This window comes from Labrus mixtus, chromosome 14 (genome assembly GCF_963584025.1).
Source record: "Labrus mixtus chromosome 14, fLabMix1.1, whole genome shotgun sequence".
NCBI lineage: Eukaryota > Metazoa > Chordata > Actinopteri > Labriformes > Labridae > Labrus > Labrus mixtus.
Window position 1 is genome coordinate 5037484 of NC_083625.1, and position 15119 is coordinate 5052602.

Below are 15119 nucleotides of genomic sequence, written 5' to 3' on the forward strand. Positions count from 1 at the left end.
GATAACGACGACTTATAAGATGGTTTCTATACTGATTAGAGCTCTCAAGAACTGCCCTCAATGTTGTGCTTTGCCTCTGGTCACTTCCTGTCAGCACCTGTGTGTCCAATCAGACTCAAAGCTGATCGTTTGCTCTTACTGACATTGTTCCCTTTTTTCTAGATCCTTGCTTGTGTTGTACTCACTCTCTGATGTACGTCACTTTGGATAAAAGCGTCAGGCAGGGGGAGTATGAATATGATAATACAGTGCAAGAAAACAAATGAAGCATCGGTCATCCAATGATATTTGATCCATCGGTATATAATGCCAATCAGCTGAATATAGCGTGTATGCGTGCGTGTGTGTGCACTCATTTTACTTTCGGTGTCAAACAATTGTTATTTTTTTAATTGCTGAATATAATTTGCTAACAGAAATTAATAACCTTTAATCACATGTTTTAAAATCTCCATCAACTTGCATTTCAAGGTCTGTTATGCTTTTATTTTCTTAAGGTAAAGGTAATTTACTTCCTGCTCCTGTCTTCCTACTGAACTTCTTTTTTTATTTTTAAGTGAAATGATGAGTCATTCAAAGGCGCAGCGATGTTGTAATTTTCTATCACCACAGCTGCAGGACGATGCTGAGGTGGCTAAACTATGGTGCACCGAAAGGGACAAAATGAGACGCGTTTAATTGCAAAAAAAAAAAAAAACAATGACTGCGTTGATCTCGTTGTGATTTACACGTTAACCCTGACAGCCCCATTTACAACCTCTCTGACGTTCTGATGGCTCATGCTGCATTCCCAGTCTGACTTTGCCAACACTGCTCTCTTGTCTTTCTGTTTGTTTTAAAAAATGTTGTTGGAAGAGATAGTAGATAAGCCCTGTGATTGACTGGCAACCAGTCCAGGGTGTACCCCGCTTCTCGCCCAATGACAGCTGGGACTGGCTCCAGCCCCCCACGACTCTGAATGGGACAAGCGGTATAAATAATGGATGGATGGATTTTGCCACTTATAGATTATACTCTAACTAAATCAGATCATGTTTTGAATGTCATGGTCAGGCGAAGCTCCAACTGGCCCAGAGCAGCAGCAGAGTGCTGGTGTACAGGACGAGAACAAACAGGTAAAAGCGGAACAGGTAGAGGTCCAGTTTGAGGCAGAGAGCCAGCCAATCGGCCTGAGCTGCAGACTCCCTGTCGTCCTCGGAAAAGGCCAGACGGAGGGAGACCAACTCCTGGAGGAGCCACTCGAGACCAGAAGGAGCATGTTGGACCTCATTCAGGGACAGCAGGTCCTCCTCCAGTGAGGGATCCAGCTCATAATCTATAAGAAGACAAAGAAATCTGGTTTTTAATTAGGTAGATTCATGCAGAACATCCAAATCTATGGTTGCATTGATGATGAATTTATATACTTTATAGAACAGAAGGTGAGCCTTGTGCTGCCAAAAAGCATTTTCACAACATTGTGACATAATTGATTTTTCTAAGCTTTCAAACAAAGACAAAACATTCCTTAGCTTCATAAAATTCAAGTGTTGATTTAACTTTTTACTCGAGTGATGGTCTGTAACTCGGCCTGTCGGCTGGAGTTTTGAAAAGTCTCAGTCACGTGTCTGACCTTCAGACGGGTTGATGAATTCGAGGGTTTTCAGGGAGGTCAAGGCGCTCTCGGTGAACTCCTGACCAGCCGAGCCGTACTTGTCCAGCAGGCAGGCCGACACTGAGAATTGCTTGACCTCTTTCTCGCTGTGGTGGAGCAGCTTCACCACCAGTATGGACTTAGTCAGGCTGAGCATCAGCATAGCCATGCACACGGCGAAGAACACACCTGGACGGAAACCAGGAGAGAAATCAGAGACGCTTCCAACACTTGCTGCGTATAGAACAGCTAGGTAATGGTGAATAATCAGAAGTAAGGTGTTAATGATAACAGTCATCAGTCTAAATATGAAATAAACCCTTTCTCTTTCCAAAGATTCAGAACCATTTAACTTGTTTTCTGTATTTCCTTCAATAAATATGTTTTAAACTCTGATGGGAACCTTCTCCAAATCATACATCCTGTCCCAGATTTTAGGATGATCCAAGCAATATTTAACATTAGCATGCTCTTTACAGTTTGCTGATGTTTATGTAAAGAAAAAAATGTTTTTCCGTAGAGTTCAAGGTTGTCAGATTATGCATTTTGAAATTAAGTGAGAAACTTGGTTTTTTTTGGTTGTTATAAGGGAATAAATAATTATAGGTAAATCTCAGACGATGGGAGTTCAGTAGTACTGACATTAAAGCTGGGTTTGCAACAGAATATACAGAGTAGATTGGTAAAAAACAACACGTTTTCTTAATATGGAACAACAATAATCAACGTATCTGACCTATGAGGGGAGTTCTGACCGCGGTCGAGGGCAGGTCATCCGTCAGGTTGACTCTGAAGACTGTGTAGCCCAGCAGGATGCTGATCTTAAAGGCGATGCGGGTCCTACTGTTCAGAGGGAGGTAGAAGCTGATGACGTCTACGAGCATGAGGAAGATGCTGGGGATGAGGAGACCCACCACGTACAGCAGGGGGCGCCGGCGGATTAACACCTGGATGAAAGAAATGCACAGAGAACATAGATTTTATTGCAACTACCCCCTCAAAAAATGTAATTTATTCAATCAAATGTCACCAGAGGGCACAGTATGTTTGGTATGTGGTAACTGTCCCTTGATTTTTAAAATTAGTTTCTGTAATTTGGATTCAAATAATGACAATTTATGCTTTTTTAAATATGTTTTCTTTAAGTTCTGGTTTCAAGTCATCAGGTTGGCATTTAGAGTATTTACAAAAAAGGCACTAAGACGTTATTGTGTGTTTAATGTATATGTGCAGATATGTTTGTGTGCTTATACATAGGTGTCTGTCCCTAAGATGTTCACTTCCTGTTAGGTTTAAGCTGCCAATTCACATGCCTTGAATCTTTTATAGGTTTCATTAAAATCGAATCTTTGCAGAACAACTCATCCCCTGTTACATGGCTACATTCAGAAATAATACAGTCCGAGTGTAACAATATCTCAGAGAGCCATGAAACGCTCCATTACCAAAAGGGCCTCTCTCTTTGAGCTGAATAAATAGCAGCCCTTTCCCCTGCTCTCCACCTGCAACGGGCTATGGAGCCATTTTCCCTCACCACTAACAAGAAGTCCATTGATCAGGCAGCCACTGAGACAGGCTCATTATGGTTCCTCGCCCTCCCCTGTCTATCAGCCTCCCTCTCTATCTGTGTCTCTACTTGCCAGGAACAGCCTCAGTCTCATCATTTGGCATTAGCTCACTAGCCCGATCCATGAAGGTCGCGGCCAATTGCTTAACACTTTGCAATCCTGCCGCACAGCATGCGTCGAGGGAGTATAACCCACAGAGAGCCACAGTTTAAAGCTCGCCATCGATAAACTATCAGAGCCATCACTGTGCACTTACTGGCTCACTTGGTACAGAGCTGTTGCTGTCTCCTAACATTATGACCATATGGCTATTAGCTGCAGAATGGCTCTCTCTTTTTTTTTTGTCTTATTAACATTATTTCCTCTTTTATATTTTAATTAAATAGAAATAGCTTCTTTTTTTTGACAAATTCACATTAGTACATACATTGAACTGGATTTGTGCATAATCAGTGTCGTCCTGGTGGATTTGCCAGTAGCGGGACGGAACTGACAATAGCTCCCATTCTCCGTCATTCATGAACTCCTTCTGATCATTAGCAATGGCCTCTGCACTCCTCAACAGAGCCAGGTCTATTTCCTTCACTGCAGAGGAACAGAGAGTGGAAACAGAACAGAGACGCTTTAAAACAGTGAAGGGAAAGATCAAATGTGTTTGTCACTTTTGCCTGAATCTTAAAGACGATGTTTTTCATTCATTAGAGATACTTCATTTGTACTCACACTGTGTTGAGAAATTCAAACGAGGTGAATTATAAGATTTATGTTTCATGTCTATGTCATCCTCCCTGCTGGTGTTTTAGCTTGAAATATATCTGAATCTTTGAGCTGACGCTTTATTTTTACTTCTACAGAAACGTCTGAACCTCTTGCTATTCACACTGACTTCCATCCATCCTGAAATCAGGTTCGGCCTGTCTCATCTATTAATCCGACATCAGGTGAGTTTGATATGATCTCTGTTCAAAGCGGCCTTTGAAGCACTTTCATCTTGATCTCCTCTTGATGTGGAGCCCTCCAAATATGTGATTACCTAAGATGGTCAAACTGGAAGGTAGTTGATTTTGCGTGCGTAAGTGTTGGCTTCTAAATCACGTCATGCCAAATGTCTGTGTGTTCAACAGATCTAGATGACTTGAGTTGTATGTTCAAACAACAACATGTTAATTGAATGTATTCAGTACACCTGGCTGAGGCGGAGTGATACATATTGTGAAAAGTCCCAGTGATGTTGTATATCAGAACTCATAGCATGCCTCTTGTCCAATCAGATTGTTTGGAAATAACTATGGTTTAAAGTCATTTTATTCTGTCCTATATTTAGCTTTGTGTGTGTGTACAAAATCTGTTTTAACATTTGAATAAAATAGAATAACTTTATTGATCCCCAAACTGGGAAATGGTGGTGTTACAGCAGCATGTTATCAAAGCAAATAAAAATATATAAGAATAGATACATAAATAAGCACTTAGAATATAAAAAAATAAGAATAGGAAGAGATTATATCTTTTAGTTTGGGTGCTGTAGTTCAGAAAAAAAAACTATTTAAAGACATCACCCTGAGCTTTAGAAAATTGCGGTTGACATTTTTTAACACATTTGACATTTCATAGACAAAGTCATTAGTCAGTTACTTAGCTAAATAATTGGCAGATGAATCCCTAATTGTAATCCCCTGCCTCCAATCACAGTTGGTCTCTCATTGATTTTTTCATCGGTCGATAATGTGACTTGGACCGGTTTGTTCACAGTTTGACTGACTGGTAAATGTTTCTGGTTTTCCTCCAGTCAGTCTCACTTGGATTAATTTAGTTTAAAGTTGTCTCATTAAGACATGGAAACTATCCCGTTATCCAGACACATAAGGGGTTTCTCACCGCTGCTGCTGGTCCCTGTTAACTTTAAAACTGAGAAAATGTCATCTGCTGATGAAGATTGTTGAAATGCTTGAAGTTAAGAGTTGTTTTGCAGAGCTCCTTTACGGGTTGTGAAGCTGCATGATCTATCTTATTAGATAGCAGGTATGCATTACTTCATCACAGGCAGGAAACAGACCTGAATGAAGCCAGCTGCGGAAGGTGAGGCTGCAGTTCTGCTTGTCAAACGGAAAGGCGTACATCTCCAGGCTGCAGGCCAGCACCACCTGCATGGGCCGGTTGTTCTTCACTGATCCAGAGGAGTTGACGTAAACGTAGGGGATCGGAGGGGACTTCCCTGCATCCACACTGTGAACACATGAAGGAGAAAGGGAGGAAAGGTGAGACACAGACAACAGTGCAGAATATGAGACCGGTCAGACTGACCTTTAAGATGACCTCTGTTCATAATTTATGTGGCTCTAAGGTGGTCCAAGTACTCTCAATGTTCTTTTCTTTTTTTTTTACATTGACTGTATAAGACATGGACGTAGTCTCAGTGATGTCACCCACTGGTTTCTGAAGAGGTGTTACGAAGCTCCATGATGGCAGACACTATACTGGAAATGCTATCTCATCCTAACTTTTAAACATTCAAGTAACGGGCAAAGAGTTGGAGCAGGATTATGAAATCATGATTTCAAAGTGGTGCATAAATACTGATCAAATGGAGGGAAAGACCCTTCTGTTGCTAAAAATGTTCTGGGTGAGAGACCTCCTACAAACATGTTTTTCAAATAGACTAAACTTGTCAGCACAGTTTTTGTGTATTTAAAAACATTATACAGGGAAATAAGTTTGGTTGAACTAGTCAGTAACTTGCAAATTAGTCTTAAGATCAGTATGAATAAAATCGTGATTTTGCAAAAAAAAATTGTGATATGATATTTTTTCCATATCGCCCACCTAGCTGCATGTTTTTTTGTTTTTTTTACTGTTTCTCTTCATGACTTTCATATTTACTATCAACTAGATTAAGTAAAACTAGAGGTCAGATTAAGATCATTTCTTAAATAATCACTCTTAACCAGTAACAACATATGGTTATTTATAGGGGGCAGCAGTAGCTCAGTCTGTAGGGACTTAGGTTATGAACTGGAGGGTCGCTGGCTAAAGTCCCGGTGTGGACCAAATCTGGAAACTGGTCTGGTAGCTGGAGAGGTGCCCTTGAGCAAAGCACCTTGAACAAAAGTTGTCTGCTCTGTTGCAAGTAAAGCACAGGTGTAAACTCCTGGTTACTGGTTTGGTACTCTCTTTGGTACTGCCAGATTAGGAACTTTTTAAAATCTACACATAGCTGCTTTAATTAATGATTTAACGTTCTGGCCTTATGATGTCATTAAGATTTTCATACTAACTTGATTGACATTAGTAGAGGTCAGTATTAGTAATGGACAGAAAAATACATTTAACGTTTAAGTCTCTGGTTCTATCTACTGAAGTACTTTGAGTTGTTTGATAAAATGTTTCAATATCTTATCGAGTCATTTCCTACAATTCACTGACGATAACATCAGGTATCCAGATGGCATCAGACGACAGCGAGATCTCAGTGATGCCGTCAAACTCTTCTGGGTCCCAAACCAGGAACTCATCTGTCCAGATCTGGAGGAGGAGAAACCATTTCAGCATTATTTACGGTAAAAAAAATCAAAAAATCCCCCAAAAAATCTATGAATTTATTAATTTAAAGTAAGTGCTTACTTTGCTTCCCTTTTTAAAACAAGTCAAAGTAAAAGAAACACTGAGTAAGAGAGGCCACTCACCTGTCTGTACCAAATACTTATTGTCATGCTCTGAGTCTTTCCATCCTGTAAAAATGAAAACAATTAAATGTTACTTTATATTAATTCCTTTCATATTTATCAAGGCTACTTTGTGAGGCAGTTTGAGCTACATGATTTCATCCTCAAGGCGCCTTAGTGAGCTCACTGAACTAGAGAAGGAACAGGATAACTTTCAACACGGCATACTAAAAAAAACAATTACAATTATTTAAATGAAAATACAATAACAAACGTGAGATTCTCAGGGGACTTTACAAATGTACAAATCAAGTGTTCAAATGCAATGTTTTTGTCTGGCCTCGTATCATGCCAAGTAATTGACAACGAGCCTGAAATGATATGTGTTTCTCTTCATAGATTATTTGTTTGATGCTCTTGAACCTGTGGAGTTTAAAAAGTAGTCGTAATGTGAAAGAGTACTCGAGGTTAATATACCACGTCAAGGACAGACTGCAGGATGAGGTCGATGTAGATGGTGATATGACTGGTCCAGTTGTGAACGGGTCGAACTCCACAGTCGTATTTCCTGAGGAGGGTCCGGGTCAACTGGTTCAGAGCAGACCTCTTCGGCTTCTCTGGCACACCTTCAGCCAGAGGAGCTAAAAGAGAAAGATCGATCACTGCCAGCTAAATCTTCAGGTTCAGTAAAATGATCAGCACCTTAAAGAGGCGATTAAGCGTGAACATCTACATGACCCCTTTAGAAAACAAATTAGTTTTTCAGCGTGTATTTTGAACAAGTGCCACTTGTAGTTTGATTGCCACGTAAATGTACACACAGGCAGCCATGGGCTCATCATTTTACAGCACTGAGCACTGATTGTTTTCTGGGTATTGTTTGGAAAATGATGATAAAGCTGCCATGTTTAATATGTCATGTCAGAAGGGTACTTGAAGGCAACGCCATGAAATGTTACACAGCAGAGGCATTAAACACCTCAAAACTTTTGTTTGCACATTAATAAAAGTTTTGTTTAGTTTTTGTTGCCCTTTCCTACGGCTGTTGAAATACAAAATGTTGATTAAAAAAATAATATGGAAACATGAATAGTTTGCAGGATGTGCAAAATAGTGGATCTGGAAGGTGGGGGGGGGGGGGGGCAGCAGGGGGGGGGGGGGGCACATTATTATTTACCCCTGGGCCTCTAATCCAGTTACTCCACCCCTGCTAATGATTTAGGGCTGTAAGAAATAACCATGCAATGCAAAATTAACTCTATGATGACGGCAAATATCAGATTTCTGAATGAGTTTTTTTTTACACAAACAGATCCCAAGAAAAATTACAGATATTACAAGGAAAAGACTAATTGCATTCACATATATATAGCCTCTCGAATGTATGATTTTACACAATAACATGAATATATATGTGTGGTTTTGAGACACAAAATATGTGTGCATCCGCTGCAAGAAATCTGAAAGTACAGTATCAAAGAAAGTGGAGGCTGTCGACCCGATGTTAGTAAAAATAGACAGAAGGCATCTAGATCAACGTCACAAAAGTTGTACAGAAACATTAGAAAACTTTACATTAGCTCAATGTTGTTGAATTCATTTTCACAAATCAGAAATCTCTGTCTCTTTTAACTTGCACATAAATCCTTCTCATATCACTGGGCAGGTTCTTTCTTTACCCAAAATAAGAATTCTTACCTGAGAACAGCAGCATCAGCCAAATGAACGACATCAGTATCAAACTTCAGAAAGAAAGTATCATCCAGGTGTCACATTAAAAAGCTCGCTCTCCTTTACACCAAAATATCCAAAGTTTCATCATATAACTTCAAGAGGAGTCATACTCGGTGTAGAAGGAGAACAATGGACGGGGTAGCAGAGACATTTTGGATGAACTGATATTGATTTTCCACTCCTCGGGTAAGGTGATACATACAATAATGAAGCCGGCTGGAGAGGAAACTCCCTGAGGGTTTAGTGCTGCTGCGCTGTTTCATTTCACAGGAGCTTGAACACTTAAGAAGATGATGTAGAAAGGTGTTGTAATGGTGGAAACAAGAATAACGACGTGATATAACGCAATCTGAACTTCTACTCAGTCTTGCTTTTCTTCAAACAGAAGTTTTTCAAACAGTTTTAAATGTTGATATCACTAATCAATCTTTTTAAGGCACAAATGAAAAAAGTTCTCCACAGAGATTTACAAACCATAGAGCACACACAACTCTTTATTCTAATGATTCAATTAATATCTTTTGTTTTGTTAAGATCTTTATTAGCTTGTGCGTGGCATCAGTGACTCTTCCTGGAGTCGACATGATTTCCAAAACTGACAACACAACAACACACATCACAGTACGACCAACAATAATACAGCAACGTGATGTAAAAGTTACTCCATTTGAAAAATGTCTGAAAATATGATAAAAACAATGAGATAAAATTCTCCCTTGTACCCCTTTAAACACACCTTGTTTTTAAAATCCTACAAGACCCCAAAGTGCTCGGGGGTCATATGTTTTCATTATATTCGAATGATGTATTTTGATTTGGAGCAGTAGCTACAAACATCCACTATTTTTCGTTTGGCTATTGTATTCAGTATCATTTAGTAAAATAAAGTTTAAAGAGAAATCAATCAAAGCTTATAGAAAAATGTTGATTAAAATAAGACAAGCTACTTGTTTTTACGTTTCAGTTTTTAAGCTGAAAATGAATTATGTTGGCTTTAATATCAACAAAATTCTCTGCGTTGTATTTTCTGTTTAGTTTTTATGTATTAGTTTTAAACAGAGTTTTAATTAATAAGAAAAGCCGAAATAACAGCAAAGATATCAGGTAAAGATTTCTAACATTCTTATTCGTATTCAGTACAAGTAAAGGTTAAAGTTTTATTTTGAAATGTAAAAAGAATATCTCCTTTTATATTATGGCTTCACCTGTGTCTAGCTCTTGTGAAGCCCGTTTCCGGCCACTTTAGAAAGACATGGAAAACGATCAGATGAAAAATGCGATAGAAACAAAACTCTTTAATTATCTGACAGAAACATGTGACCAATAAGGAAATCTGTTTTCCACACATGTTTCTTCAATGTTTTTATTTTCTTCATTAGTAAAAGTGAGCTTTTTCCCTCTGGTAAGAGGTTCAGGGTTTCCCGTTGTAGACTGGACAGGTTTATAAATTCATTCATCCTTATACTGTGTCTATAAAACTTACTTAATAGTTGTAAATAAGACAGGATATGCACTGGACTGTGATTTGTCTTTGCGTTTTTGCACTGTGTGTGAAGAATCTGATGTTATTTATATTATTATATAGCCTACCCGGACATTCGTGATATTATTGGTGTATGTTTAAAGTGAAGGATGTTGATTGTTGTCTTTTTTTGGCTGCAGCATGGGTGAAGAGCCCATTTCTCACTTTATAGGACAGATGAAGTTCATCTTGAAAAGCTGAATTTGCTTTGGAGCATAATGCTGTAAACCCATTCGTTGAAGCAATTTAAAAGTGTCCCAGACACGGGAAGTATTTTATTACATTAAGAACTGTCCTGTCACGCTGCCCGGGCGCGCGCGCGTGCGTTATCGTTCTTGTCCACGCGCATGCCTTGACAGGTGAGCGCGCGCAGCTGCCTGGTCGCTCTCGCGCTTGACGGATGGAGTTGGTTTGACTCGGTGACAGGGCTCACAACATTTTTTGGGGAAAAACGGGAAGAAAATTCAGTTTTTTTGTATCTGCAATGAGAGGGGAACAGGCAGGAAATGGAGAAAACTCAACGAACTCGGTGAGCGCAAAGGATGACGGAAACTCAATTAACATGAAAAGTGACATGTTTGTTTTTTTTATTAACGTTAACACTAACCCCCTCTGTCGCATGAATACCAAATCTGTACTAAAAAAAATCACCAATTTCACTTTTCTCTCGATGTTATGTTGTGTAAACACGGAGTACAAAAACGACACTACAACAGTCGTAATTTACAGAACTTGCTTTTTTTAATCGGCACCGTGAAAAAACGCCAAACTCTACGTATTTAGATCAACTTCAAACATTTACAATATTTTGTGCACGATATATACTTTTAAAGCAATAGATTATTGTTGAGTATTAGGTATTGTTGAGTGTTTATAGATTTTTGTTAGCTCCTCTATTCTAACTGAATGACTGATATCCCTCATTATTTAAAAAATAAGATATCTCAACCTGATATTGTAACTAAATGCTTATTAATTTAATTTCCATTGACTCACAGTCTAACAGTCTTAGTTGTTTCTCACACATGACTTCTCAGCATATTCCATTCAAAAAGCCTATAGGAAGATACTAATAAAGATATGAAAGATTACATATATTTTTAATTAACTAATTGCAATTAAGGAAAAGTGAATCTCATTATTCTGGAGTGTAAAAATAACCTTTTTACCCATCCACACGTTCCCTATCAGCAGGCTGTTGTTCTTATATGCCAGCAGACAGAACATTGAACCAGGAGTTTAACAATGTTAACGGGGAGGGTTTGTGTTCTGTTTTACAGAAAATGAAATGTTTGCTTCTGGTGTTTTTTATTTGGCATTGACAAGGGATGTGTGTGTGTGTGTGTGTGTGTGTGTGTGTGTGTGTGTGTGTGTGTGTGTGTGTGTGTGTGTGTGTGTGTGTGAGGTTGAGAGAGAGAGACACCCAGGGCCTTTGTCGGCCATGTCTGATGGCATGGTGAGTAGAATGATAAACAGAAGCTTGAGCTATCCATGTCAGTAGACTAAAATAGAGGCTGACCAAGGGGGTCTCAGATAGCCCCTGGACTCCATATAAGTCTGGTCAGTGCTGCTATTGGCTTCCTGTGTGTGTGTTTCTTTGTGTGTATGGCCGTGTGTGTTACAGTGATACAGTGACTTGTCCACCTGCTGTTGGGGAAGCAGGCTTAATATAGCGCCTCTCACTCAGCAGGCCCCGTGTTATTTCTTTTAAGCACTTCATGTCTCTGTCTGTGAGGTCAAAACATATGACAGTGTGTTGGAATTTATGGTTGCCAGTCTCAGCGTGGATAACATGTTGTCTGCTGAGGCGGTGCACAATAGCCTTTATACATTAATGTGTTTATTTAACCGTTATTCATCCAGGACGACCTGGACAAGAATAGCCCCAACACACAGTTTCAACAACAAAAACACTCAAAGTCACTCAGTATACATTTCAAAACAAGATACATTTCTGGTATAGTCATCATGTTGAGTTTAGAGGAAGCTTATAGTTTATTCAACACGTTGTCGTCCCTGCCAATGATTCAATTAGAAGTTAACATTTTATAGATAACAGACTTTTGATTGAATCTTTAATAAGCTGCATGCTGATGGATTAGTTAAACATTTTGAGTGAACACTAACATTGGGAAAATATTGTTTACCTTTTTTTGCTGCTCACACATTACACATTAAAACTCAATACAATGGTTACCATGGCTCAATTTAAAAACATGATTACATATCACTGTGATCATCAGTGTAAATGTTTTGAATTTGTATTTTGTCCGTTTTAATTGACCTCCCATCAGTGTAAATGAGGGCTTACCCTCAATGATCTCTGGAGAATAAATAAAAGTTGAATAAATGAGGAAATCCAATTTGTTTTCAGTAAATATTTATAAATAGCTACTAGCAGCTAATTAGCCTAGCTGTGCTGAAAGACTAAATTGTTATCTAATTATAATTGGGTCTTTCTACTTCCACCTCTAAAGCTCACTTAGCGACACTTGATCATACAAGGCTGAATGATACACATCTATAAAAAAACAAAATGTAGTTTTACATTTCTGCAGTTTTTATTGGAGGTTATAAAATATTTGGGGGATCTGACAAATTACTTCCTGGAGTGTTCTCCAGTCGTTTGGCAGCTGGTCCTTATAAACGATTTGTACACATCCACTTATCAAACTCATATGGTGGGCATTTTTTTAGATGACAAAACTCTTTTTTTATTGCTGCTTTTTAAAGCCACTGAATGTAGCTCTGTTTAAGCCGTATACTTAACCAGCTGACTGTACATTGACCTCATAGTCGTTGGCATGGCAGACTGGCATTAGGACATTTGTCCTTCAGCTCCAGATTTACCCATGTGGGTCACCAGCTAAAAGTGAGGCCCTGTGTGAGGCATGAAGTGTTACCACATCAGCCCCAGAATGGTTCCAACAAATCATTGTGGGCCAAAGTTGACTTCAAGTGTTCAAAGTGGGAAATTTACCAGAAGAGGTCAAATATGGGTAACGCGGGCTTGATTCAAAGTCTGAAGAAAAAGCGTCCAAAACCAAATCGTTTACAGCTGTTACATCGATACTGTTATTCAATTCTACAATTCATTTAGCAGACGCTTTTATCCAAAGCTACGTACATCAATGAGTTAGTACAACACAAGCAAAGATCTAGAGAGGAGGACACACAGGTGCTGACAGGAAGTGACCAGAGGCAAAGCACAACATTGACAGCTGTTCTTTAGAGCTCTAATCAGTATAGAAAACCATCCTAAAATCATCATTATCAAACAAAAACCATCGTCATTATCGTCTCAATAACTTAATTATGTGTGTATGTATTCGTGAACGAGCTGGGTCTTTAGCTTTTTCTTAAAGGTGCAAAGGCGCTCTGCAGATCGAATGGAGTTTGGAAGTCCGTTCCACCACCGGGGGGGCCGACAGCGGAGTAGAGTCAAGTTTGAGACTTGTTGTGAAGGTGGGAGGGAGTGTAGACCTGGATTATAGAGTTTAGGTAAAGAGGAGATGTTTTTGACCCGGTTTTGTAAGCGAGCAGCAGAGTTTTAAATTTGATGCGAGCAGTAACTTGGAGCCAGACGAGCTCTTTTGGGTCGTACTGATCCCAACATGTAGCCTACTTGTGTTTCATTTTAATCCATTTGTTCAGGCAAATTGGTGGACGACAAATTCTCGTCCATCACTAACCAAAAGACAGTGAGGTGTGCAAAGGATTTAATGGTAAACTTTGGTTTAATGGTTTTTTATTTACCATTGTCATGTCCTTTCCCTTAGCAGAGCGAAATGCTGATCAACCAGCTGAGGGAGATCACTGGCATCCAGGACCCACAGATTCTCTACAAGGCCATGAGTGTAAGACCTTTTATTATCCCTGGTGATCCTGCCAACAGACTAACATTGGTCATATAAGTTGTAAATACGGAGAATCATTACATCCACAGGTTGTTTGTCTTAGGAGGAAAATTGATCTAGAACAAAAACCCAAAGTCTCTACAGGTATGCCAGCAGCTCTTTGGAGCTGTAATTCTGACTGAGAGGAGAACCACATCCTTAGTCCTTAGAAATAGTTGTCCATTAAATTTATTAGCCAGAGGATGATTTCAGAGGGAAGAAGGTGTTTGGGGATCTATACCTTTCAGGCTGATTATGTTGTGAGCATTGGCATTAGTTAATTAAATCCTTCCTCTAGAGGACATGATGCATGTCTGAAGAAATGTTTTGCAAGTCAATCACTTTAAAACATGCTGCTAGTTAGCCAAAGCACACGTCCTTTACGCTTCTTGAAGAGTAATTAATGTTTAAGGAACACTCTTTGATTACGATAAAGGCCACCTCAGGGTGCCACGTGTCCACCCAAGCTCACTGCTTAAGTCTAAAACACAACTGCACACACAGAAACAACCCTTAAGGAGCGCTAATTAAAATGTACCTCATTAAAGTGATGGGAAACAATACAATAAACAGACTGTAGCTAAGGGTGTTGCAGACATTATCCAGACCTGCTGTACCAGTTAGACACACTCACAGGTTTTTGATTCATTAAATATTCACTGTATTTCATATTTTCATCTTGTGCTTACTTCTATTGCTTCATCTTTCGCTGAAGTGTATCACCCCGTATTCTGCAGACACTTAACATATCCAGATTATCTGCTCTTATCTTTTCTTTGTAGGCCAGTCAGGGTGACATTGGACATGCTGTGGGACTGCTGACAACCCGGTCTGCAGAGGTCCAGGATCCTGGAGAACCACAACCTTTAGAATCCTCTGCAGAGGCCTGGGAGGGCCAAAAAGGTACACTGGAAAAATTAGACCACGCTCAATTCTTACTGTATTAGTGGAAGTGTAAAATAATAGTCTTATTTGAAAATATATAAAAAATATATAATCGCATTGAACTGTAAGTTAATTCTATAAACTGTAAAAAAAAAAAAAGGCTTGAAAACAAAGTTTAACAATGCAAATTTCAGGATTAGTGCAGTGCTGAAGGGCAAT

At 39.2% G+C, this 15119-nt stretch overlaps 2 protein-coding genes across 4 annotated transcripts in view; one reads left to right on the top strand and one right to left on the bottom strand.

The window, feature by feature from the left end:
- Nucleotides 1-386: 386 nt before the first annotated feature.
- htr3b (5-hydroxytryptamine (serotonin) receptor 3B) lies at nt 387-8735 on the bottom strand. Its single transcript, XM_061056185.1, has 9 exons — nt 8562-8735; nt 7341-7504; nt 6885-6929; nt 6614-6723; nt 5258-5427; nt 3629-3786; nt 2370-2580; nt 1613-1822; nt 387-1315 (listed from the first exon to the last, which is right to left on the bottom strand). Exons 1-9 carry the CDS (start codon nt 8593-8595, stop codon nt 1050-1052), a joined length of 1368 nt encoding a protein of 455 aa, XP_060912168.1. The 5' UTR covers nt 8596-8735; the 3' UTR covers nt 387-1049.
- A 1759-nt stretch (nt 8736-10494) lies between these two features.
- The window catches only part of usp28 (ubiquitin specific peptidase 28), a 30216-nt gene continuing 25591 nt past the window's right edge, over nt 10495-15119 (top strand). Inside the window, exons 1-3 of one of the 3 annotated variants that reach the window (XM_061056404.1) lie at nt 10495-10648; nt 13899-13976; nt 14798-14918. In XM_061056404.1, the coding sequence (XP_060912387.1) occupies nt 10604-10648; nt 13899-13976; nt 14798-14918 (244 nt within the window). In that variant the 5' untranslated portion in view covers nt 10495-10603. The remainder of the gene's footprint in view (nt 10649-13898; nt 13977-14797; nt 14919-15119) is intronic. The other 2 variants (XM_061056403.1, XM_061056402.1) reach the window with 2 other exon arrangements.

Excerpts from the sequence above, each read along its gene's own strand:
- htr3b (XM_061056185.1), bottom strand. The coding sequence starts at position 8,595 with ATGTCGTTCATTTGGCTGATGCTGCTGTTCTCAG. Across the intron at positions 6,724-6,884 it reads TAAGTATTTGGTACAGACAG|ATCTGGACAGATGAGTTCCT; the intron begins GTGAGTGGCCTC and ends CTCCTCCTCCAG. Across the intron at positions 2,581-3,628 it reads ATGCACAAATCCAGTTCAAT|GTGTTAATCCGCCGGCGCCC; the intron begins GTATGTACTAAT and ends TCTTTCATCCAG.